The sequence below is a fragment of the Gymnogyps californianus genome, chromosome 19 (genome assembly GCF_018139145.2).
Source record: "Gymnogyps californianus isolate 813 chromosome 19, ASM1813914v2, whole genome shotgun sequence".
Taxonomy (NCBI): Eukaryota; Metazoa; Chordata; class Aves; order Accipitriformes; family Cathartidae; genus Gymnogyps; species Gymnogyps californianus.
This window is the reverse complement of record NC_059489.1, coordinates 9,112,008-9,137,969: the sequence shown is the minus strand read 5'-3', so window position 1 is coordinate 9,137,969 and position 25,962 is coordinate 9,112,008. Positions and strand designations below refer to the sequence as shown.

The window sequence follows — 25,962 nt, the reverse complement described above, 5'->3', positions numbered from 1 at the left end:
TCTGCTTTCAGGTCAGTTAATCGGTGATATTTCATTGAACAATTTGTCAGTGTGGGGCTTTGCCTCTGTTGGCACAGGGCTGTCGTCTTCTAAAGTATTTGCAGAAACCAAAATAGCAACCATAGTATCTGGAGAGAGACAAACATGCTGTGCTCTTGCTGAGCTACTGGATTCCAAAGCTGTTTTCCTTTGTGTATTATGTCTCAGGAAGACTGGGGAAGAGCTCTGGACCAGATGCTGCATCAACTGCTGGTAAATATCATCAGGCCTGGGAGGGAGGCAGCACTGTGAAAGTAAATCTAGTTATCTGCACTGTTCACCGTCTGTAGGTTAATTTTCCAAGAGAGGAGTCAGTCCATGTTTGCTGGGGGAGGAGAGATGTTGATCATAGCATGTTTCTTGATGTTTGTAGCCTGCTTTGAGTGGTGAATGTAATGCAAGCTTTTTTTTTTGAGTGCTCTTTTTTTTTTTTTCTTGGTCCTTGCATAGCCCGAGTGGTGCACGTGATGGGATACTTGAGGTCTGCTGGGGTGTTGTCAGCAGACTGAGGGAGCAAATTCTGATATGGTTCGTGCTTGAAATGTATATAAGGGTGAGGTTTTGTGTACAGTGCTTTAGCCCATGCCCAGATTTCCCTACTAACTACTTAAGTTGCCCCAGTGTGGAGCTTGTATATACATTAATAGGCCTGCACTGTGGAGAGCCAGCACCTTCACAGAAGAGGAGGCGTACCTGTGTGACAGCATCTTCACACCCTATGGGATCATCTACACTAGCATGTTAATTTGGATTGGGAGTTTCATATTTAAGCAGACCTTCTGATTGTCCTCACTTGCTGTGCTTTGATTGATATCATGGAGTGGTCTTGGAGTGCCACAATTGGATTCCTTTTAAATAAAACTTCACTGGATGATGTGCTCCAAGGGTGCAGTTAATGCTTTCCTGCTGCAAGTGAGTGTTCGGTACATGGGAGCAGACTGGAGCTAGTCTCAAGTAATAAAGTCACCTGAAATGGGGATAGTGTGGCTGTCAAGTCCTCTGCACCGACAGTTTTGCTCTGCAAACGACTCCTATTGGTCTGCACTACTTAGTAAGGAAGATGTAACATACATCTCCTGAAACATCTCATTTGTACTCCAGTACTCTCATTAGTACATGGTCTCTCTCTGGTAACAGTCCAGGAGAAACTGAACAAAAGGAAGTCTGTAGATGAAAAACAAAAACCCCAAACCCTACAAACATGCACTGGGACTTGGGCAGCGCTCAAATATGGACTCGTCAAACTTCTGATGTCTGACTTGCCACTTAGAGTTAATCTGCATCGTTACTTTGTAAAGGCTTTTTCTTCTCTGGGATTTTTGGCCACTTCTAGTGACTGGTAATCAACTAGTAGAAGCTGAAGCAAGGCCAGGTCAGTGTGCTTTTTAAAAATATTTTGAATTGAATGATAGCAACTATCTAGTCTGTTTTATTTTTGTGCTAATCTAATTTACTTCAGGGTCACAATAAGTTTACACTGGGTGAATTGAAAACTTCCAGTGAGAGCCTATGTCCTGCAGTAAATAACAGCTGGCGCACTCCTCGAGGTCCTGCCAGTATTTTATTGCTCTTTAACCAATAATCCAAAATGGCATGTTAGAAACACCATGTACTACTGCTGGAGATGCAGCCTTGAGACAAGGTGTGTAACACAGGTACTCTTTTTTTCTTCTGATTGTGGAATTTCTATTTTGCAGATTGTAAGAGCAGGATTATTAATTTAGTCTCTTGGGCAACCTAAAATCTCCCTTTAGTTTCAGTAAGATTGAACATAATTGAATATGTTGCTTTTCGCACCCCGTTCTCAACTAATGCTGTAGTGTTCTTGGGTGTCTTTAAATGGCAGCTACGTTCTGCTCCCACACAAATTTCACTTGTCAATGAAGTTGTCTGTGCACGTCTTGCACCTTAGTCAAGTGTGCTGTGGTTTAAAGAAAGCCTGGAAGGGAGTACATAGGGATCAAGTCTAATCCCTCACAGTTACAGGCAGCAGTGGAGAAGGGTTCACAGAGCATCATAGACCTGAAGATACCTACCAGTATTCTGTAACAAATCAAATAAATAAAAAACACACAAAGACGACTGAGAGCCGAAACTATATTGCACAGTAAAAGGAAACATCAAGGGCAGTATTAGCGCTCTGGTTTTGTGCAGGAACTTTGGTGGAATTTCTAAGTGACTTCAGAAATCAGACTGCTGTCCCTGTTAGGAGATCAGTTTTGTGTTACATGCTTCAAGATAAGTTGACCAGGTGCTGGGAGCATCAAAGTGCCAGGCCCACAGTTGTTAACAGTGGATGATATTTTGATGTTTCAGAGGAGGGGAGGAATCCCCTGTCAAGGCAAATAATGTATTAAGGAGTGACAAGTGCAGGACAGGGGCATAATTAGACAGCGAGAAACCCCAAAGCATGGGATTAATAAATTATAAATTGAGGTCAAACAAAACCACTCATCAGGCTTCATTTATGACTCCCTGTAGGAACGAATTTTGCACCCAAACTTTCAAATTACAGGGTTTAGTTTCAAGCTGTGTGATCACACCTATATGTGTAACTCGTCCATAAACTTACGTTGTCCACAGTGGTGTGGCTGAGGGCTTTTCCCCCATTAATCGCCTTGAAAGGCTATTGTAGGATTTTACTTCGTGAATGGCTAGAGGCCTTCTGTTTCCAGTCTTAATTGTCTTTGTGCCCAGGAGTCGATGTGGCCTTGTTTTAGTGTTACTACTTAATAAAAACAAGTCTTCCTTTCTTTAGGTATTTTTCCTCTTCTCTCCCCTAAATGTATATTTATAAAGATTTGGTATGTCTTTTAATGTTGGGTTGTTTTGGGTTTTTTTAAATGCTACAGTATGGAAGATTTTTCTGTATGCCTAATCCAAATCTCTTTTTTTGCAATTTAAATTCAGTGCTACTTACCACAGCTAAAATAGAAAGATTTTACTCCATTCTTCTCTACCTCTGTCTTTAACACCTATTTGAATAAAGAGGTTGCCATCTCTTTAGACTAAGTGAATCTAAGTCTGAAGTTTTTTCCAAGGGCCCATGCTTTTTTGATCTCTAATCCTTCTTGTTGCTGTTTTCTGGACTCTCTTCAGTTGATCTGTATCTCTGTTGCTGTAGATAGTCCCAAACTGGACACAGTACAGCAGCTGATGAATTTCTGACCATTTGTGACATTGTTGCTTTGCCTTTGGATTGAGATCTGCTGTAACACCTGGTTTTTTCCTCTCCAAAACCAGTGTTTAGCCAGTTGTTCCCTATGCTGTTTTGAGATACATGATTATTCCTGCCAAGCGTGGTACCCTGCACTCTTTCTCACTGAATTGCGCTCTACGTTTTTTGTACATCTCGAGTTTATCAGGTTGTCCATCCTTAATTGTTTTGCAGCCCCATGACTTGACATATTCTGGAAACTTAGTAAGTGCACACTTTTTGCCAGCGGCAAAGTGGTTAATAAAAATTTTGCTGCTAGACATGTGGCATACTGCAACAAAAATCCATTCGTTCTCTGCCTTGTTGGAAGGGGAAGTGCTGAGGTTACTTGTTCTGTGAGTACTTTATTGTAATTTCATTTAGCTTATGTTCCCCACCTTGTTCTTAGGAGGAAAAAAAAAAAGCAACCATATTCTTATTAACAAAACTTTGCATGTTGCTTGAAAAGTCAATAAATTGTTTCTGTTGCCTCCCTTTCATCCTCTTCAAAAATACCTGCAACTATGCTGTAGGAAAAAAATCAGGCTTCCCCCCCCCCCCCCCCCCCCCCCCCCCCCCCCCCCCCCCCCCCCCCCCCAATTCTTGTTAGCTGTTACTGATGTGTTTGTCCCTTCCTCTTTTAAGTTATATGCACAGTCTTTGCCATTTGCTAGTCTTCTCGAGTGCCATCCATCTTCTGCTGATTCTTTAAGGTAATCTGTAATGACTTAGACACAGTTGTTCTTATGGTAAATTACATCAGGCCCAGCCAGTGGAAAAACATCCAATGTCTCTAGGGACTTCTAAAGCTGTTCTTACTTTTGCTGGCCTGATTTCCTATTTGCAGTGGTAGCAAAATGTTTAGTTCCATCTCCTTTTTCTCCCCTGCCAGTTCATGGAAGTTTTCCTGGTAAGCTGGATCATTCCTTCTTCCCAGATTTGGGGAAAAGGGACTTAAACGCATCTTGAGATTCTTGCGTGGAGCTGTGTTCACCAGCCCTTTTGGGCAAGGAAGCCAGAATGAAACATGGCAGTGGTGGTGGCAGAGATCCTGGGGCAGGAGCAGCTTGGTTGTTGGCTCTTTGCTGCCCCTGCCACCAGCTTGGAGCAAAGCCTCCCTGCATAGGGAAGAGCACTACGAAATCCCTCTGTGAAGCTGTTGTCGTCTGCGGGCTCAGCACCAGTTCAGATGGTTGTTGGCCATCTGTTCCCAGCTGACCTCTTTAGTGAAGGCTAAAGCGGAAAGAAAAGTACTATCACTTTAGCCCTTGTAGGGTCATCTGCCAATAGTCCCTCTTTCCCACTGAGTATCAAAACTAATGTTTCTCTTGCTTATTAATGAAGCACTTAAAGGTTGATTTATTGTTACTTTTTATATGCACAGTGCTAACACATTGTTGGCCTTCCTAATTTTTGTCCCTATGTGTTTGTGCTAGTGTGTTTCATGTTCCTTCTTATTTATTTGACCTAGTTTTGTGTGCTGCTTTCTTTTTTGAGGTGATTGGAGAGCTTGTAATTAGGGACCAGCTTGACTCTTCTTGATTAATGACTGAGCCTAGATATCAAGGGAAAAAAGCCGGCACTTTTAAAGTCACACCAGCTCCTTGCCTTCACCGATATTTACTCTAGAAAGATCATAAAGAGTTGGACTGGGTAGAGATGAAGCAGGAAACAAAATTAGCAATAGGCAGATGTGGAGTTTTAGTTTATGTGTTCTAGTAGTCATGAAAACAAGGACTGCTGACGATATGGTGACCTCTTGCTTTATGTAGTATTCCTCCTATACATTAGGGTATCCGCATTGTCACTTAGATTCTTGGCGATTTCCAAGAAACAACGCCTGCCTCTTCCTGTGTGACAATATTTTTCAGTTGTCCTGAATTAATTGAAGCCTGCCTTTCCAATATTCACTGCTCTTTATTTTGTTAATTTTTTCATTCCATTTCATTGCCACCTTTCAAGCTGCTTTCTGCCTTCATGATCTCAGCCACTTCTTTCTTACCATTTAGAATCAGATCTTGAAGAACTTTCTAAATAGTAATTTTCTTCATTTTTATTTGAAACTGTATGATACTGGATTTTGAGAACTTGGTTACTTTATGTTTGATGTCTGTGCTGTCCAGACCCTCTGTTATCACCTGTAACGAAGCATGGCTCTGTTAGTTCCTTCCACAAAGCCTGCTCGGCATGCTTTGGTAGCCTGCCTCTGGGCGATTATTTGTCAGTTCCTTACAATTCTAGTTTAAAGCTTTTTTTTTTTCTCTTTTCCTTCCATCATCATTGTTAGGAAAAACATGTGTGCAAAAATACATGATGCCTTGTTGTATGGTGGGGGAAGTCAAAACCAGAGCAATACTTAAGCGATTGTATGCAATTTGTAGGATTTCTGTCAGCAACTTTCACAACTATCAAGGGAGATTTTTCCAACATAAAGTAGGATGTGAATTTAAGGTATGAGAGGTATTCCAGAATTAATGTATGGGAGCTGTTCTCTCATTGGGCTAAACCAGGCAAAGACGTCTGTAGACCAAGATTAAGAATGCTATTCTGAAGAGGTATTCCAGGCAGTTTTCCTATGTAAATAAATAAACCTGCAGCATCTTAAATATGTGCAAAGAAAATTCATTAGGCTGCTAGGTTTGGAGCTGAGTCACATGGAGGGACAAGAGAGACAGGTCTCTGTTTAGTGCTCAGCTATTGCAGGAACTTCTGAACTATAAAACATTGTATGGGTAATAACCTTGCATGTAATAACACAAATAGACTCTACTTGAAGTTTGTTTAAGAACATGATATTCCCAGAAGGTGTATTTCAAAATCCTGTTAGAATGTCACATCAGCACTAATTCAAAATGCCAGCTGTGGCTTCAGATGTGAAAGCAATCCAATATCTGATACCAACTAGAAAACTGGAGTTCTCACTTAGCTTAAAAAAATAAAATCAGCCTAGATTTGTTAATTTTTTAAAGGGATAGCCTTTCTGCAACAGGCATTGACAGAACGTAGCCATAGTTCTCAAGTTGTTCTGACCATGACCTGCATTTTGTCTTGCTTTCCTATTCAGAGAGAGCTCTTAAGCATGTGTACTTTAAAGATAACCTTGGTTTAGGTTTGGATTTAACAAGCTAATTGCAATCTGTAAAAACAACACTTGATGGTATAGTAAAACTCTTTGCTCTCTGCTCATAAAAATCCCCCATGATTCTGATACATCAGATCCATATATATGAAAAAGGCAAAACTCCTGCAAGTATATTCTAAGACATTTCTGGTTTAAATCATGAGTCTTGTATTCATAAATTTTTTAGCATGTTTCCTGTAATAAAGATTAAATTGTCACTGGGGGAGTAAAACTGCAACATATGCCTTTGACAATGTAATCAAACTTTATATAGCAATGTTTTTATTGTTTTCCTTTTGTTTTGCTCTTAGATGACTAATTTCTGCCTAGAAGTGACAGCAGAGTTGCCATCTGAGAGGCCACTTGGAGCTTTATTTCTATTTTAAGCATATTTAAAGCACATGTATTCAGAAGTGTCATTATGTAAATCAGTTTTGAAAATTGAACTCCATTAAAAATTATAGTATCATTTTCTGAGTTAATCTGAGGCTATTTTAATCTCAGAAATGGGGAAAAAAAAAACAAACCACAAACAGGCTTCTGCTAGGAGTGGCACTTCTACCTCTTATGTTGTAACTGATATGATAATATGGTAATAAAATACATTGTGTTTTTAATGGAGCAAAATGTTTGCTCTTCTTTGATTTGGAAAATCCTCTGACATGGTCTATTACCTGCATAAGGGAGGGAATAACATACAACAGTGCTTGGGAAATGTCAAAACAGAACCACCTTTAGAGGACAGAAAGGCTGGAAATAGAGATGTTCATAGCGGAGTCCAGTCTAAGTAACAAGACGTTGGCAGTGATGAAAGTTGATCCCCAACATTGGGCACTTTCAAGATTCAGCTGAACAGAGTGCTGGGCTGTCTTTGTCTGGACTGTGCTTTTGCCAAGAGAGGTTGGACCAGATGATCCTTGAGGTCCCTTCCAAGCTGGTATTCTATGATTCTATGAAAGGAACTTGATATAAAAAACCCAAAGGCCTAACAAGACAGTTGGGAAGTACGTACTTTCATAGCTTAAAGAAAACTGCAAGTTAAGCACAGTGGTGGTGGTGTGTGTTTGTGTGTGTGTTTGTTTTTTTTAAATACTGTACTGACTATTGAAAGGGATTTAAATGTAATTGTGGTGTTCTGGAATTGCTGTACTGTCCTGCATTTTCTCAAGTACTAGCAGGAGGAAACCAAAAAGTTTCTCATTTTGCACTGGCTTGTTTCATTCACCTGCTTTAAAAAACAAAAAAGGCTAGAACTTCCCTTGGCGATAGTCTGACAGTTTGGGAGAGTTCACTTGGAGACATGGGCTTTGTAGAGTCTGATGTGACTGGGGTAGGGAGCACTGAAAATGAAGGGACTGGATGTTGTTACTTTGTAGTTACTGAAATCCTGGGGACTTCTGTTCTCCGGAGCTAACGGGAATAAAGTCAAATCTATTACGTTTTCAACTCAGTTCCTTTTGGCAATGTAAGTCATCACTTTTTGCGAAGTCGTAGAACAATCCATTTAAAAGTACAATTTTAAGTACCCTCTTCTTAAGTGCAATGTTAAGTTTGCAATGCAAATACCCACCTGCAACTCTTAAGAGCAAATGTTTCTTGAACATTGATTTACAGTACAATACTTGAAAGGTGGCCCTTTGAAATTGGCATAAAGTTGAGCAGTCATGCAGGTGATGAATTTCTGGTCATGACAGAAAGTGATTCAAGTATTTAAAATACAGATGTCTAATGCCACTTTAGATGTCCTGACCTTCAGTTGTGCACCAACCGCTTCCAGATGTGCCTGACCTCCAGCTGCTATTCCAGACTCTGGGTCTTGCCTTATCTGTCACTTCTGTAAATAGTTTAAGTGCTGTAAAGTATCTAAAAGGGCACTAACACCTATGTTGAGACCTCTGAATTGCTTACTGTATTGTTTATTGTTTTGAGTAACACAAGAAAAGGGAAGCTGCTTTTCGTTTAGTCTGGAGCACTGTGCAGGATCTCTGTAAGCATTAAAGCATCTACAGTGGCTAAAATCAGTATTTTCAGGCAAGTGAAAAAGCCAAAAACCAGAACACCCTTCAACAGCCAAAATCTCAAAAAATTGGCTACAATATTCCTTTTTTTATAAAAAGGGAAACTATGTAAGAATGTGCAAACTTGTTAAAAGGAAAACAGTTAAAAGGCAAAATGTTTCATGGGGAATGTTTGAAGACACGATGTGCAAAATCTGAAGAGTATCTGTTTCTCCTTTAGGCAAAGAGCAGGCCCCCCCCCGCAGACCTGTTGTGATAAAACAATTGAGTAAAGAGTTTTATAACTAAAAGACCTTTTTTAACAAAAAAAAAAAAAAGCAAACAAAAAAAAAAAGGGCTGTAGGCTTTGGCAAGTTAAATGTAAAGCAATAATAAGTTAGGCTAAAAGTGATCTCGATGAATAATTGGAAGACATCGAATCTAATAATAATAATAGTAATGGTTTCAGCCCATCAGAAATGGAGTATACGCAGAAGATCTGTAAGGCTGATAAATGATCAGGACCTAAAGAGCTGTCAAGGAAGATAAAATAGTAATAGAGAAATAAATGAATTATTTGCATTGATATGTATTTGGAAGGATGTTGGGGAGGTTCATTGTTATAACCATTTATTACGGTGATGGACAAAGAAAGCATAGATGGTGAGGTTTCAAATAGATTTTCTTCTTGATTTGGGACAATTTAGGTTAAATTTTAACCCAGATGCTACTGGAACAGTCTTGCTTTGTATTCATGGAAATTCTTCAGCTAGAATTTATAGGATGAACACAAAATACGATGATTTAAATTCATCTGGGCCTTAGTTTACAACTCCTTGAGAACAAATTGGATGCATATGAGAAATGAATACGGTATGTGTTTGATCAAAAAAGAAAAATAGTTGGAAAATAATGTACTCGCTAATGATCTTTAAGGTATATTGTGAATCATAGCTGTTGAAAGCCAGCAGAACTTGCATTAATTACCTGGGTTTTGTTCTTTTTTTTTCAGTTTTAAACTTTCTTTCCATAGAATGTGCTAATACTAAGTAGTACTTTTGAGTGATTGTGGAAAGAGATTCCAAATAAAATCTATCCTTTCTGAATTTTCATTGTCTACTATTTTATTTGTCATTGGTTTCAATTTTGGAAGAGCTTTTTTTAATGCTTTTATTACAGCATTAGAAGCAGCCTTTTTTAAGCATGAGATATATAAAGTTAGCAATATAAGTATGGATTATTTACCTTCCTAGCTGAACTTCATCTTATTGAAAAGCTCTTCCTAACCTTTATTCTTATCAGGGAGAAAGAACAAGAAACACAAGAAGAGGAACATTTGATGGAAGAAAAGAAAAAGAAAAAGCAGGAAGAAAAGAAAAAGAAGGAAGGTGCTCAGAAAAAGGTTTGTTCATGTTACTGTTTTAAATTATATACTCACTTTTACGTGTAATGTACAGATACTGATTCTGCAGCCTTTACTTCTGTGAATAATTCTGATGCAAGTGAGCAGTCCTGTCGATTTTGAGTGAGGCTGTGGTCAGAAAATCTCTGCAAAAGCAGTTGTGACAGTTCCTTAGCACTCCCCAAGCTGCTTACTGTCCCCTGATGTTAAGTTACTGCTCCCACAGCTGTGTCACGTGAATGTTCCTCATCAATGTCAATGCAAAGTTAACTGGATTAGCCTCAGCTGATACTGAAGTGACTGTGGATTCTGAGGCCATTGCGCATTTTCTGTGGTGTGCATTCTCCTGCCTCGTTTTCTGGATTACATGGTTAGTTTTAATCTTAAACGGCCCTTAGGGTATGGACAGGAATTGGTCACTGTTTTCCAGTATAAAAATTAGGCATCATTAAAAAAAAAAAGTGGGTAGATTCCAAACAGATAAAAAAAAGATGCATCTTCACAAAATGTGCAGTTAATCTGTGTAAGCTAATAGTATGTATGGACTCAAAGGGATACTGGACAAATTCACAGAAGTTAATTCTGCTGAGTGTTAAGTTCATAAGCGTACTGTTTGGTTCAGGAAGGCTCTGAACCTCAAGTGACAGAAGGCTGGGTGGGTAGAGGGGGATACTATCATACTGCTTGCCATGTTTTATACTGTCTCTTTGGCATCTGCTTTTGGCATCAGTCAGACAAGGGTAGCCATTCTTACATTCCTAATACATGGAGTTAAACTAACATTCTCCAGTCCTTAATTGGAACTCATGCCTGATTTATGTAAGCAGTTTCTGCAAGAAGTTAGGCCTGCAGCCCTGTAATTATTAGGTATCATTTTGAATATTGACAAGTAGTTGATTTGTTTTGTTCTCTTCTTCTTTCAGGCTGCTGAACAAAAAACCAAAGGTAAATTCACGTTTATTCTTTGTGAACCATTTGATATTTTTGTAAGTGTGTTTAAAAATGTGCTTGTACTTTTATTCTTTGTCTTTTTAATGGGGAGAGTCTATCTTACTAGGATAGTTCTGTTATTAAAGTTTTGTTGGAGAAGCTGACTATATGTTGGGATTCTCAGCATAAGCTTTTTCTTTGCTTATCTTGCTGAGTATTGTATGGCACCTTTTTGATAAGAATATATGGATTAAATTTCTGTGAAACATAGCACAACATATGTCATCTTTTTTGTCTGATGTCAAGACAGATGTAGTTTTCCATTTAGTTGTTAGTAGTTATTTATCTATTTCAAAGACAACTAATTGCCACCAAAGAGGGTAAATCTCTCCCCCTGCATGCACGATTCAACTCAATTTAGTGAGTAAACTCAATTCATTGAACTTAGGCGAAAGCTATTTCCCCCACCGCCACCACCGCCTTTTTTCTTTCTGTGTGGGTTTTCTGCTTGGTAAGTGAATTGAAATGGTTTGCAGCATGGTCCAGGAAGCAGCAGAGATAAGCAACCCGTTCTCCTTTTTGGGGCAGCGAAGTCCTAGGTGCCCTAGGAGAAATGTTAATGAAGCTATGGCTTTAAGAAAGGTGAGGAGAAGAGGCGAGGTCATGCCTCTCTTCTGCAACTGTTGGCTTACAGTTATTTTGTCTAGTCTGTCCTTTGATTTACATGGCACCACACAGAACTCAGGGCTGTGGAACAGTTCTGAATGAGTTAATATGCAGTGTTATTTATTGCTGCGTAATTAGGTGACAGACAGGCAAGTAGAGTTTCCCAGATTCCCAAAGACTGGGAATTAAAGAAGAGCCAAGCCTAACATATGGGGTTGACAAAACAACTTATGTTTCAAACACTTTTTATGTATTTATACAGCAGAAATTAAGTATTGCTTCGGTAATACTGAATTCAGAAAAATTCAGAAAAAAGTCTTAACTACATGGTGAAGAAACTGTATCAAGTAATTTATTGAAACTGTCCTTTTCTTTCCAAATTTTTCTTATGTAGAAAGTGTGAAATCAGAAAATTTTAGTCTGAATTCTCTTGCATCTGCCCTGTAAGATCTCATGTAGTTTGTAACAGTGGATTTTGCTTTCAGGAGAAGAAGGTAGCAGAAGTAGCTAAGCCCCTCGAAATCTTAAGTACATGAAAAAATTTGGAATTAAGATACATCAGAGCGATTTCTATCTAAATGGAATATTTCTGTTTCCACAGTATTACACATTTTGTTCTCTGTATCAGCTCGTTTCTGTGTGAAAAGGTTTCACTGTTCTATAATGTATTATAATGACTTTTTAATATCATAATTCAATGGCAGATGTTTTTGCTGTCAAAGGAACTAAGTTCATTTTCACGTGTTAATACAGTGGCTCTTCATTTCTGTTAATATTAAAACACAATGCCTTCTGCTTTCCTCTGTGGGATATTATTATTTCTGTCTTTGTTGTGACAGCTTTGTTTTTAATTGCTTGAAAATGTCAAGTTTAAGGTTTTAAAAGTAGCATGATGATAACTCCAGTTTTTCAGGTGCGCTTGTGAGTTTGTTTCTTTCAAATTTAGGGACTACATTTCTCCATCTGTTTGATTTTTTTTGTCCATTATCTTTGTATTTAAGCGTCCTATGCTGCTGCTATAAAATATGAATTAGGAAGAAGACAACAGTAAATAAAGGTAGTTAAGTTAAAGATTAAGCAGTTCTGGCTTTTATTGTTTCATCTGTCAGAAGCAGTAATGCACCTTTTTGTAGTTAGGCTTCATTGGAAAGAGTTGACCTGGCCTGTAGAGAAACCAAACCTCTCCTGTTTGTGTTCAGTGCAAGGGATAGTGGTTATTTACAGTCATATGGATGACCCTTCTTTTAATTTCCTTTGGCGGGCAACTATTAGTTGCTTTTAAGGTTGGCAATGTTTCATTTCCACTTTATGATACTGTTCTCTTACATTGATCTTTAGGAGCGATGTACACAAGCTTGTGATAGGTAGCAGGAATTTCTTAAAATATAGAAAATATCAATTCTAAATTAATGAGAGGAAAAAATTGGCTGAACTTTTTTCATGGAATAGTCAAAGTTGACTGTAAACTTTAATGCAGTACTGCACCAAGTATTTTATTTTGATATATTTTCAAGGTTGAGTGACAAATGCTACTAGAACTAAAAGGCGACACAGGGATTATCATTGAATTTAGTTAATTTATTTCATATCTGGGACACAGCAATTAAATTCATTGTAAAGACAGGATGACACAGTAAAACTGGGTGAATTGACTGCAGTAGGTACTGCATCCCAATGTATGGGATGTATTAAAGCAAAGATTAAAACTGGGCTGGAACTGAACTTCTTGCAAAATGTTCCTATAGCCAGATTTTGGTAGGTAAGATCTTTATAAATGTGACTTAACGTAGCTGCTTGTGGTAACTTAGAAAAAAAAATTGCTTCATTTTATGTATGTGTCATTCAGTTCCACAGCTGGTTTGCTATAGCAATGAGAGATGCTTACACCGTTTGGGTCATATTGAAGAAAAATAAATTACACAACTGGAGATGGGAAATGGAAGGATTTTTCAGTTTCTGTTTTTCAGGTGATTGGAGACAATATTTTATACTGTTTCGTGTTTGCTCTCAGCAGTATTTTTGAAGGAGAAGGCACTTTCTTGAAGTAGCTAGGATGGCACAAACGGTGGGACTTGATAAGCAGTGGGAAAGGTTAGCCTTTTCAGTTGACTTAGTATGTACTATAAGCCTATGCTGTGATAAAGGTGCTTTTTAATTTTTTTAAATTAATATTAAGATTTTCATTTATTTCTCTAGCACAATGGAAAATGTGGAGATACTGTCCTATCTAATAATTGACTCGTATGCTTTGTATGTGTAGTTATAATTCGCTGTAAGATGCTATTGGCTGTTGCATGTTCAGTTGCTGGTGAGGCCTCAGGAAAGAGAAACTAGTAAGGAGGAAAGAGGTTTCCTGTGGGTGTGTGTATATGGCATGTTGTCAGTTAAATATTGCTCTGAGGCCTCAGAGGGAGCTGAATGTTTCCATTTGTGATGTGGAGCACAAAACCCTTCCAAAATAAACACCCATTTCCACCAATAGAGGAAAGGTATGTGGCTGCTTCTGGAGTTACTGGTCCAGGGGTAGGAAGTGCTCCCTTACACAGCTCTTGCGTCTGTTTAAACAACTTAAATTATTTTTTCTGTTTAAACAAGGATCCAACTCTTTAAGTCTTCTCTACATAACAGCTTCTTCAGTTTCTAATTTTTTTCTGCAACATTGTTTGCCAGAGTATTTTTGTTAGGCTGAATCTTTTATAAATACCCTGTTGGCAACAATTCTAGGGAATGTGTGAAAGGAAAAAAGATTGAAGAGCTGATAAGTACCTGAAATGTTTCTCAATTACTTGAAAACAAATGAAAGTAGTCTTCCTGTTCAGCTGGAGAGGAGCACTGCAGAATTAGATGAGGTGGGAAATGAACATGTTTTTATTGCGCGCTGTGCATTGTACTTCCACGTTACTGTTCTTTTATGGTAATGGTTTTGAGAACAAGACTATTGAGCACAGCCTATTAGTGTTTATTTTAAATGTGTAAACTCTTGCCAGTTTATATGCACTTGATAAAGAAACTTTGTGTATAAAGGCTTTTGTAATGAAAACATTCAGCTGTAACTACCAGTAAGAGTTTTGGTACTGTATGGTAAATAGTCACTAGTATGGTAAATGGTTGTTACTTAATAACTACAGGGGACTTTTAAGAGAGCTATGCTTGTGATAAATACTCTGAGGTCAGCGCGTTTTGCTGCCTACTTTTCTTCTAGCCATTTTGCTGCAGATTTAGTCAGCACACAGGTGATCAATTCCTTGACTGCTTTACTCCCATCCTGGCTGAATTCTATGCACTTTATCTAAGACGAAGTTAAAGTGCTGGTATAAAATAGCTTAAGTGGCTTCCTACTCAAACATCCGCCACGGTAATTGAAAGGCAAAGTATCTATCCAGTTCTCCAGCATTATCTACAATGAAGGTAAGTGTTAAATCTGCAAGCATACAAGTAAAAAGGGTTAAGTATATACCATTTTTAGTCTAACATAGAAAATATTTTGGTAAATATTTGATTAGAAATGTTAGTCTGGAAAATATTTTTTTCCCTTTAGTTTAAAGCAGAGATGGCCACCCTCTGCCTCTTTGAACTTCATGATCCTTGTAGGTCTGTCTTTAGCATGTCCATGGCATGGGACCAGGAAGAGACATGTGGGCTTTTCAAGGGGAAAATGGGAACTTCAGCTCACTGTTTATGGGATGAAGCAGGATTGCAGAAGCTGGAATAGCTGCAATAATCCTGAGATTCAGCAGCCCGTCCAGCACTGCCCATCCTCTCTTAAAGTGGTACGATGGATCCTGAGCTGAGCATCGTTCCCTTCCGCTTGTGGTCTGTTTCTGGAGCTTTCCCCTGCCCCAGGCTGTCTGTGCCGTGTGTCTTGGGACTCTTCACCATATGATGATTTTAATATGCAACTTGCAGAGTCAGGAAGGTTGTCTGCAGACTGAGAGATGATTCTACCAAGGTAGATGCTTTAATACGTTTTATTTTGGGGGGACTTAAAAGAACAGAAAGCATTTAACAGTATGAGGTTGCATAATAAACCGTTTGTGGTGTTGCGAATGTTGGCATACTTTCTTCGAATTCTTTTTAAAATTTGCATAGCATTTTTTATACTACAAGCAGTACTGTATATTTTTATCTGGAGGAACATGGTCAACTGTATTATAAATGGGAGTTAAAAGGAAAAAAAGAGTGGATGAAAAGATCTGAGATCCCGTCCCCTGCTCTGGCATTTCCATTTGGATGACAGAAGTAGTGGCATACCTTTCTTCAAAGCCAGATATTTTCATTTCCAAATCAGCCATGTAGATTGTTGCATAGTTTTAAACTGATTCTTTACTAACCCTGCCCAAGTGGGCTGTTATAATGTTCTCTGCTTGTACTCATTTGGATGTGAATTACCTTCCTGTAACCTACACTCAATTCTGCTCATACAGAAATGCAGTTTTATGTACGTTGATAACGTGCTTTTTCTGGCTGTGGTAGATGTTACCGATGTTTAATGGTAGTTCAATAGAAAATAAGGAAAACTAAACTTTTTAGAGAATCTCATCAGTATTTTAAGTAGAATTATGACAGTGTGTAACACAATCAGTCTTTAAAAAAAAAAGTTTTGAGTTTTTCTAGTTTGTGTCATATTATTGTAGGAACCAGCAGAGGTTTTTACATAAGATTAGGAAATGTGTTTCAGCCTACAAATCAGGTATGATTTACAACAGACTTACAACCTCTGACTCATTTGAGTATTTATAGCTTATGCTTGAATATCTGCCTCTGCCATCTTGTTAGTTAAGTGCTGTGTTTGTACTGAACTGCTGAACATTGTAGTGACAAAATGTGCCATAAATCATCATTGCGGAAGGAGGGGGAGCACTGTAATAAGTTTTTCAATTAGATCTTAATACACAGTCATTTGATAACCTAATGATAACCTGTTGTCATACGTTAAGGCTTTATAACACAAAAATGTTTTCTTTTTGATAAACGTTATCATGGTGTTGTTGTGCTGTTATAAGTATCTTTAAACAAACATGAATTTGTTCTTATAACTGACTGAGATATCGCTTCTCTGATAGAGAAGTAATTACGATTTTACAATCTGCAAAGAATAGAGTAGGAAGATAATTCGTAGAGCCTCTGCCATAATACTGGGTGAAAAGGAGTAGAAAATACAAAAAGATTAGAGCAGACAGGAGGAGAAATTTGCATATTCAAGGAGACAAAGCAAAAAGAATGAGCTGGGAGGCTTGGAGTTAACTAGTACAGAAGAAACCTTTGGTTTCCTGCTTATTGTTTCAGGTGGGATGGCTGTGACAAGCCATCCTGAGTTTCTGGTGGCAGTAGTTTAGTGCTATTTAATATGCTTTTTGCTCTCACAAGTATAAGCAACATTATGAGTATCTTACTTCAACATTGCCATTATGAAGTGAAGGAGAAAAATTTAAGGTAACAAGTGAGTGTATGGATAGTCTTTACTAAACTACAAGCTATATTTGGCTTCGGAGCACTTTCTGTGTTGATCTTGCTGGTTTGCTAGTCAAAGGTGTCCAACTAGAGATTAGTCGTGGCATTGAGAATTGGTGTCTCTTTGCAGGAGAGAGGGTTTGTCAAGGCTGGACACCCTGAGCCCTGCAACCAAGGATTGACAGTTCTGAAGGTTTAAGTCTTCTGTAGCTCTTGTGAAGCTGTAGACTCTTTAGCTTTCAAATAAATACTCTTTTCGGACAACGAGGCACCAAAGCGATTAGTACAGGTTTTTGGCAAAAACATTTATCTCTTAAAGAAAAACAAACACAAAACTCTAGGGTTATTTGAAAATAAAACAGAAACCATGCGATATATTCTTCCTAATGTGCTCCTGTCCTGAGCTGGATTTACAGGACAGCTGCCCCCCGAAGAGATGCAGAGGGCTTCGATGTCTTTGCCTAGAGTTGCTTCTTCGTCTTACCGCTCAAGTAAGCACCTCCAGTCCCATTCAGTGGCTGCCTTGCAAGCTTTGCAGATTCCTCGGCTGGGAGTAGAAAAGTAGGTGAGAGCTCAAGTCAGAGATCTTTGATATTCTTAGTACTCCTCAGAGGTAGTTTTTATTCTCCTTAGAGATAGTCTGTTGTAGTTTGCCATCATGCAAATTTAGGCATGTGCTTATAATATAAATACAGACAGAATATTGCTCTAGTCTTCCATGTGGTTTGCCTTTTCTCAGTTTCCTCAATTAGGAAATGATCTGGGCTTATCAGATTGAGGATGGTAACAGCCTGACCTGTGTATATGTAGTTTTAAAACCAGGTGAAAATGGGAGCTTTCAAACACTAGACACAGTTGATTGAAACTATTTTTCAAACGCTCTAAATGTTGTAAGGGTTGATACCCTGCTTGAAGGCAGCAGGACTACATGCTTTCATCAGATTTCTCTTTACATTGTCCATTGTCGAATAAATTTCAAGCCTGGGACATTATCTCTACAAGAGTACTCCATAAAGAGAGAATAAGAACAAATTAGATAACACCAGTTTGGTTTTTCTCATCTAGACCTAATTGTCAGGGTGCCCCTTGGTGGTAATGCCTCTCAGATAAATCCCTGGCTTGCTTTTTGAAAAACAAAACAACTGCCAATACAGTTGTTGACAACTGTATATTCTAGAGTATAAATTTTAACGCAGCTACACAATGATAATAGTGGTAGTTATCATCAAACTGCATGCTGTTTTATGGTTATTTATCTGCCCACAGTGTGTGCTTTCATACTCGGCGATAGACCGCTTTTTCAGTAATGGGCATTGCCTAATGCAGTATATTTAAGCATGTAGACTGTGAAACGGTCGAACTGCTACACTTTCTGGCATCACAACAGTTCGGACAATAGCATGTATTCTGTTCTTCTATCAGTCTGCTTATCAAATAACTATTTTCCAGTTGTAAATAGAATGTTGTCTGATACTTGTCCGTCAGAGCGTATATGCCCTGGTACTAGAGACCAGATGCGTTTTTCCATTTTAACATGCCACCGCTATGTTCTGTATCTGCTGATAATAACGGACGGGGAACACCCACCCTGCATATCTTAGCTTTCTTACCCACGCAGCAGAGTCTGAGATTTGTGTTCTTGGAAATGGCTTTATAGCACAGCTCACCTATTTTATCAGTGTGATCCTCCTTTACTTTCTGAACTAAAGTCTGTCATTTGCTTTTACCCTTCTTTTAAAGAAACATGTACATGAAGGCAGTTTCTTGTCTGCCTTGAGGACTGTCTCACTTAGGTCATTCTTTCATGGGAAACTGTTGGCTGCTGTGATGCCTTCTCCATGAAAACCTGTCAGCTGTGATTTACCTGCAGTGTGCTGACCACTTTCCATTATTAGATTATCATCTCACTACCTGGAGGAGGCTTGTATCGCATGTAAATATAGTATATATAAAGATCTGCAAACCGTAAGCTTGAAGAGAGGTTCATTAGGAAATATATTCACTTTGGTACTGATTGTTTTGAGAAATATGCCCATTTTCTCATGTTTCTTGATCCTTTCCTTGGGAAGGATGAAACCAGCTTTGAACTGTAACACTAGTACACGCTCTTGGGGTAGTTACTCTACAAATGCTGAAGACGGTTATCTTGGGAAAAGGAAGGAAATGAAAACGTGTTTTGATTCTTTTACACAGCGTGTGAAGCCCTTGGCCTGAGGGACCTTGTGTTCTCCTGTTGACTATCTGGTGTTGACATTCCTCTACTCTGAGAACCTAGGCTGCCTCTTGACTTCCCTGTGTTTTGCTAGATTATTTTAATGCTTTTCCTGAGTTGTTAAAGGTGGTAGCCCATACTTTCCAAATCCTACAGGACTATTTAAAATGTCTGTTTAACCAGCTCGCAGTCTGGTAAATGCGCTGAAGCATTCTGGTCGGGTTTGCATCGTGCATCTGATCATTCAGGTTATTCCTGAACTGGTTTAGGCAGTGTAGCGTGCATTAACATCCTAAGAGGTGGTTACGCATGAGGTTGATTGTAGGTCCAAGATCACCATGAGAGGAGGTGATTTTCTTTTTAAGCATCCTGCCGTAGGTTTGTGGCGTGGCAGCAGTGGCTCATACTAAGCAGTCTTGTGGGACCTGCGTTTAATAGCACCACTAAATGCTTTGGACACTCCTCAGCTGCCCTGAGCATGTCAGCAGCTATTATTACTGTTTGCCCAAGGGGAACAGCTGAACTTGAGGCATGATTCAAGCTCTTGATTGCCTCTTCCCATGTTAACAGAAGTAGTTCTCCTCTGTCGTATCGTAGTTTCCTGAAGATTCGTCCTCCTGTTTTCAGGATGCTCTTTAACATTTCTGACATAATTTCCAATTTGGCTGCTTCTGCTGGCTTTTTTTTAGCAGTCTTTATGGACCCAGACCTTTCACCTTTCCAAGGCCAGACAGGCTCTCATGAGCTTCTGTTTTGAAGAACACAAATTACTAAGCTCCAGAACTGACGAGTCCTCAACTCCGTTAAAAATTCAAATGCCATGTTGAAGTCTTAGAATCGTAGAACTAGATATATCCTTTTAGATTAGCAAGAAGGGATTGTTTTATCCGTCTCTCCACTGTCACACAGGCCCAGCAGATGTTCTTGAAAGACGTTTTGTTTATTCTTGGAAAGTCGTCTTCATACTCAGCCTGAAGAGTCTTTCCTGTAACTTAAGCCCATTCTTTCTTGGCTGATTTGCCCAGTATGTGGAGAGCAGATCTTTCCCCTCCTCTGCAGGGGCCTTTTTCTGTATCCTCTTTTTTACTTAACAGCCCATTCAGCCCATTTCAGTCATGCTAGTGTTTTCAAGCTGTTTTTCAAACCATAATAATTTATGTTTCTCTTCTTTGGAAGTCCTTCCAGTTAGTCCAGAATTATTTTTTAAAGGCAGTATCTGTAGTTGGAGGATTATTAAGTAACCTTTGAGTTAACCTGTGTAACTATAACCTTCCTACTGCTGTTTACAAGTAAAATCTAAGGCTTATTTTTTATGCTTTTCAGGCTGACTCCATTGTACAGCTCTGTAATCCAAGCCGTTTCATAGCAGCGCTGCTGTCGATTCTTCTCGTTCAGTTAGCTGTCCCTGAACTCAGCTTGCTTTAAGAAGCTCCTTGATTTCAGATGCCCTCTTCTCTAATTCTGTAAGGATCTTGAATTGATAATGTGGAGTTTCTTCTTCCAACTCTCCTTTTTCATCGCTAAGCATTTCCTCTCTGCAGGTAGTCCTCTGAAGTATACATTTAAATGTATTATTTGTTTTAATTTCCCAACAGTTTCCGCTGCAGTTGTTTAGGCCTGATTGACAAACGATGAGAAAGCTTCCTGAGTGTGCTGGAGGTGGTAGGCTGTCCTGCTGTATATTCAGTTCTTTTCTGATATATGTATGAGGGAGGCCTTTCCCTTCCGTTCGCTGTGGCATCTGAGTAGTGACTCTCTCCTCAACAAGAGAAAGTCTTCAGAGTGAAATAGGAAGAAGATAATGTATTCAATGCTATGTTTCTGGCATAGGCTCCATCATAATTCATATCTTGCTATCTGTCATCTTCCAAGAGTAATGATTTAATTTTTTTTCTTTGTCGTATAGTTATTCCTAATCTTGTCCAACAGTCACCGCAGGAAATCAAACGGGAGGTCTTCTTCAGCCGCCTCAGTTGTCTAGCTCTTCCTTCCCAGAAAGGATTAGCCAGACTGCGGGTCCATGTTCTTCACCTTTTTTGTCCTGTGCCAACTAGCAAACTCTAGAACCCAAGTCTCTGCCTCACTTTTCCTTCACTGTACTTCTCAGAAATCTGTTTTGCCTTGTTGTTATGATGTACTTCTTAGTGTACAGAGCACGTCTGTAGCTCTGTCCAATACTTCCCTTTGTGAAATTTCCCCTATATTGTACGATAAAGATACAAACCCCACTAAATTTGCTAAGGTGACCCTTTAGTGCCTGACCACTGCTTGCTGTTGTAGCCTCCAGTTTTCCAGTACAAAAGACAGCTGATCTTTCAGCCAGGTTAGGTTTCTGTTCTCTTACAGTAGGTGAATGAGGCTGGCATTGTAAAACATCGTTTCTCACTGTGGTCATTTGGGATCACTTTCTGGCTTATTCCGAATAGATTTTTCAAAAAGCTTGCTTTTTAGCTTCTAATCTTACAACTTGGGGTGCCTTTTCTTGGCATCGGGGAAAAGATCCTTCCTAAAGTCCATTGCGGAGTTTGTGAAGGTTGTCCTTTTTCTGTTTGAGTAGTTGCAAGGACTGTGTTGATAACTGCTTAGATCTCACTGGGAAGCTCTGTAAGTCATTCCCACTTCAAGAAAGAGACTTCTGCCATGAAAGTCACTCCACGTTGAAGAAGGGCTTCTGTCATGGTTGGCTCTGGTGGGGCCACGAGCATCAAACAAAGTGAAATCATGTCAGAATTTCACCTGTTAGATGTATGGCTTGCTTATTCTTCTAAAAAGAAAAGCAATAAAGAGAAGGTGAGTAGAGGATAAAGATGGTTTTGTTTATTGACACAGAAGTAAAACTCTTGAGTTTTGAAGGTATAGTAGCAATACCTTTATCAAATTGAAAGTTCAATTTGAAAATGTTTTAAGGATTCCAAAATACTAAATTACTTTCTTATATATCAGATAAGGTGTTCTCACTATCTCTTGATGGTTTATAGCATCCTGTCTGTTCAGATATATTTTTGTGCAATGTTAGGATAACTAAGTCAATTCCATGAGCATGCACAGTATTTGTCCAGTTTGGTCCTTGAATACTAAATAAGTTTTTGGATGTGAAGACTTTGTGATTTGGTGCCTTATTATAGTTGCTAAGACTTCAAAAAAAATTAATTCTAACTTAAAATTTCTGGATAATAACTTAGATACATAGTGACAATCAACACTTAAATTCATAATCACATTTCACTGTTACCTGGAATGTAGCGGGATGTTGTAAAGCTTACCTTGTTCTGCTCTGTTGGATTGTTGCTGCTTTACTGCACCCTTGCTTTTCACATTTGCTTTTATGCCTGTTTTTTAATTGGAATTGAGAAAATGTTTAAAAATACTTACTTACCGTATTCTTTTAATGGAAACATTGACTTTCCTACGGGTGTTTAACAGAACTTGAACGGAACCTTGCGCTTGGGCTGACGTCATTGTCATCGGTGCGGCCAGTGGCAGATATGAAAATACCGTGTGCTCCCCCTGCTGTTAGCAGCTGCCTTCTCACGCATAGACGGAGTTTCTTTTTGAAAAGTAAAGTAATAATGTGGTTCGTAGTTCTGAAAGATGATTAATGTTAGATAGGGCCCATTTTTGCCTGAAGTATTTGGGTGAGTCTTTAATGTGAGTTAAAGTCAGGGTCATCGTGACAGCATTAATACCATCAGTTGACAATTATAATTTGACCTTTTTTTTTACACTGGGAACTGGGGGCATCATAGATTTGCCTCCCAGCTGACTATCCTACTCTAACATGCAAGAAACTGCTTTAAAAAAACAAAGTTAATAATATATTGTTGGGTAGATCTGTAAAGCCATTAAAGAGCTGTTATTTTTGTGGCCTGCCTAGACAGGCATGGTGTTTTCCTCTTTCTTTGTGCTTGGACTTAATGCAAAAAGTTTTCTTGGGTTTTTTTCTGGAAAAAGCAGAAATAAAACACTTTGGAAGCTAGACACAATCGTTGAAGGCGTGGGAATTTACCAAAAGCTTAAGTGTGTGTGGGGAAGAAAAATGTTGGGGTGTCACGTATTAAACCAAGCTGTATTTCACAGGTGAACAGTCCTTAAAATGCTGGTGTTATTTCTTTTGGATGAGTCTAAGCACATCTATGTGAAATAAGTGTGTGTAATGTAAGTGGAGTAATTAGGTATTCCTTCCTAGTAAGGGGAAGACATGTGTCTAAAATAAACTGAGCAGAATTTTTGAATTAAAATGAAGTAATAATATTAAGTTATTATTAGTAATCTTTATTAAAACATCTTTAATTTCTTTTAACATTCATGTAATAGAATCTGATTTACTGGGAGTGGCATTTAATTAATTTAATTCAATTTAGAGAGTTAACTGTATTACATATTAGTACAGAAAATTACCTCTGAACAGTCATTTCTCACTGGTGACATGCAATAAGTTAATTTAGCTCGGAGTTCGTTTGGGTGCATTGTGAGTTCTTAGTGAAAGTTGCTATGGTGACAGCCTGATCAACCAGAGCTGTCATCTAAAACAACAAATACACCAGCCCCGCTTTGCACAGTGACACCACTGCTGCTAGGCTATAAACACTGACAGATGGATCCTCTCTGCTCCGTGCTTTTTTCTGGTCGTGGTCTTTTTAGTGAACTTGGGTGCTTAAATCTTCAGCGATGCCAAGGTTGCATTGCAAGGAGTAGTGAAAAGCTTCCTAAGGAATGCTCGGTCACTAATAGACCTGCTGCGGCTGTACCCTTCTCACAAAAGGGGTTTTCTGTCAGGCTGCGTGCAACAAATTGAACTGAGGTTTGGGGTTTTTTTGGCTTCATTTTAGCTGCAGTGAAATGCTTGCAGAATTCCAGTCAGATTTTAGTTTGCTTTTATTTAGGACATTTTCGTGAAGAATCTGAACAGAAGGAGGTCTGAAAACTGCTGGAACTGCTTTCTTCATGTTTTTCAATAATTTAAATCCTGTTTTTCATATGTGGCATTAATGCACGATGGCACTGGAGACATAAAAAATCTGTTCAGCTTCAACTGAATTAATGAAGAGTTTGCTTCAGATTCTGTGTTGAATCTGAAATGAAGAGTTTCCTTCATATTCTCTAGGCTTCACTATCAGGTAGATGAACTCTTAGTTCAAACCAAAAAACTTCCAGTGAAGAGGCTGTCTTTGGGAAACTCATTCAGAAAAACACTATCTGCATATTAAATGTCATGTTTAGATTTAAGAGGAAGGATCAAAAGAACTGAAATATAAATTTTAAGTTCAGTATATTTTCTTTTTTTTCCCCTTCTAGATCAGTATGCAGACTTAAGCAGTAGTTTGTTTTTTCTCTAGAGCATGACTTTAATTTAATTGGGTTTATCTGAGTAAGGGATCATTTTGGGGCTTCAAATTTTTCTCAGCTGCTCATTTCTGAAGGCAAGAGAGTGACATTTCCATGGGACTGCTTGTCTTTCCAATACTAGGAACTGCATCCAAAATAGGATGTAGAACTCCAAACGTTTTTCTAGATATAAAATCTGTGAAATCTTGTAGGTACAGTCTCCTAAAGTGGTAACAATGTCCCTGTGGGTTTTGTATCTTTTTAAGAACCTACTTGCCCAAAGCATCGATTCTCAAAATAGTTTTGTTAAATATAAATGAACACATCTTCAGTTAGCCCAATAAGGATTCAGACTTTGAAATCTAAGGCAAAAGTATTTCAGGTTTAGCTTTCATTGAGTTGGCTACATAGACAGTTTCTCCGGGTGATGCTACTTGAGACTTGGAATATATCCACACTGCTGGGGAGGAGGGGAAGCTGGTCCATGCTGAACTCTCTGTTGGCATTACTTCAGTTATTCGTGCTGGCTGATTTAAAATGATAGCTCAGATATCTCTACGCTATCTTTAGGACCGTAGTATAAACATACTCCTAAGCCTTCTTTTGAGATAGAATGTGAACTGGAAGGGTTATGCCAAAATTACAGAGACCTTTTACTGGTTGCCCACAAAACTGTTACTATTTTAGTATTGCACATAAAATATTCATTTGGTACCATAAATGTACATGACAGTAGAGCCAAGGCTTTGTGTTTACACAGGGCTCTAGTCAATTTGACATGTATGCGTAGTCCCATGATTTCAGCAGCACAGCCAGTGTCAGTTATACTTAATATCTCACCAGCAGACTTGTAATCTGCAAGCAGTCGACACCATGCTTTCATAGAAATGTCTAAAAGGAGTTAAATAACAATGCAACCTGCTCCTCCTGCATCCACCCCCAAAACATAAATAAAATAATTGGAGAAGCTGTATTTCTGGTTTCCAGAACAAAAATGTATGCATATGTATAGTGAATCTGATGTGTCGAGGCTATGTTAGACCCAGTGTAGATTTGATACAAATTGTTGTGTATGCATACTTTATAGGCCTAAGGCATCCCCCGGGTATTGATCTTTGGCACACGTGCAGGCTGCCTGCATAGCCGGTAGGTCTGATGTGTCCTGGACACATTGATCTCACTACCCGCATGTTAAGATATTGATCCATAAATACACATTGGCAATTTGCAGACATTCCAGAAAAATAGCCGGAGTCCTTACCTTCTTTCCAGCTCAAATTTCAAAGTGGAAAAAGAGGTTGTACCTGACATAGCATGAATGCTTAGTATTTCCAGTTGTCCTGGGTGGGGTGCTAGCACTGACTGTACTCTGGGACACCCTGAAACTCCAGGAACATCCGCCTTGCATGCACAAACCATGGGTGCAGCACATACATTCTAGGTGTGATACAATTTGTGCGCTATGTACCGCAGCTGAATAGATTTCTGTAGAAGCAATCCAAGATAGAAATTGTGGATATATGAGGTATCTCTTTACAGTACTGTCCTGGTTTTGGCTGGGACAGAGTTAATTTTCTTTGCAGTAGCTAGTATGGGGCTATGTTTTGGATTTGTGCTGGGAAC

The 25,962-nt window shown here is 38.8% G+C and overlaps 1 protein-coding gene across 1 annotated transcript in view; it reads left to right on the top strand.

Annotated features, from left to right (window-relative positions):
• TNRC6C (trinucleotide repeat containing adaptor 6C) overlaps positions 1-25,962 on the top strand; it is a 108,970-nt gene that overhangs the window by 10,678 nt on the left and 72,330 nt on the right. The window contains exons 2-3 of the mRNA XM_050908215.1: positions 9,656-9,755; positions 10,679-10,700. Coding sequence (XP_050764172.1) covers positions 9,693-9,755; positions 10,679-10,700 — 85 coding nt within the window. The 5' untranslated portion in view covers positions 9,656-9,692. The remainder of the gene's footprint in view (positions 1-9,655; positions 9,756-10,678; positions 10,701-25,962) is intronic.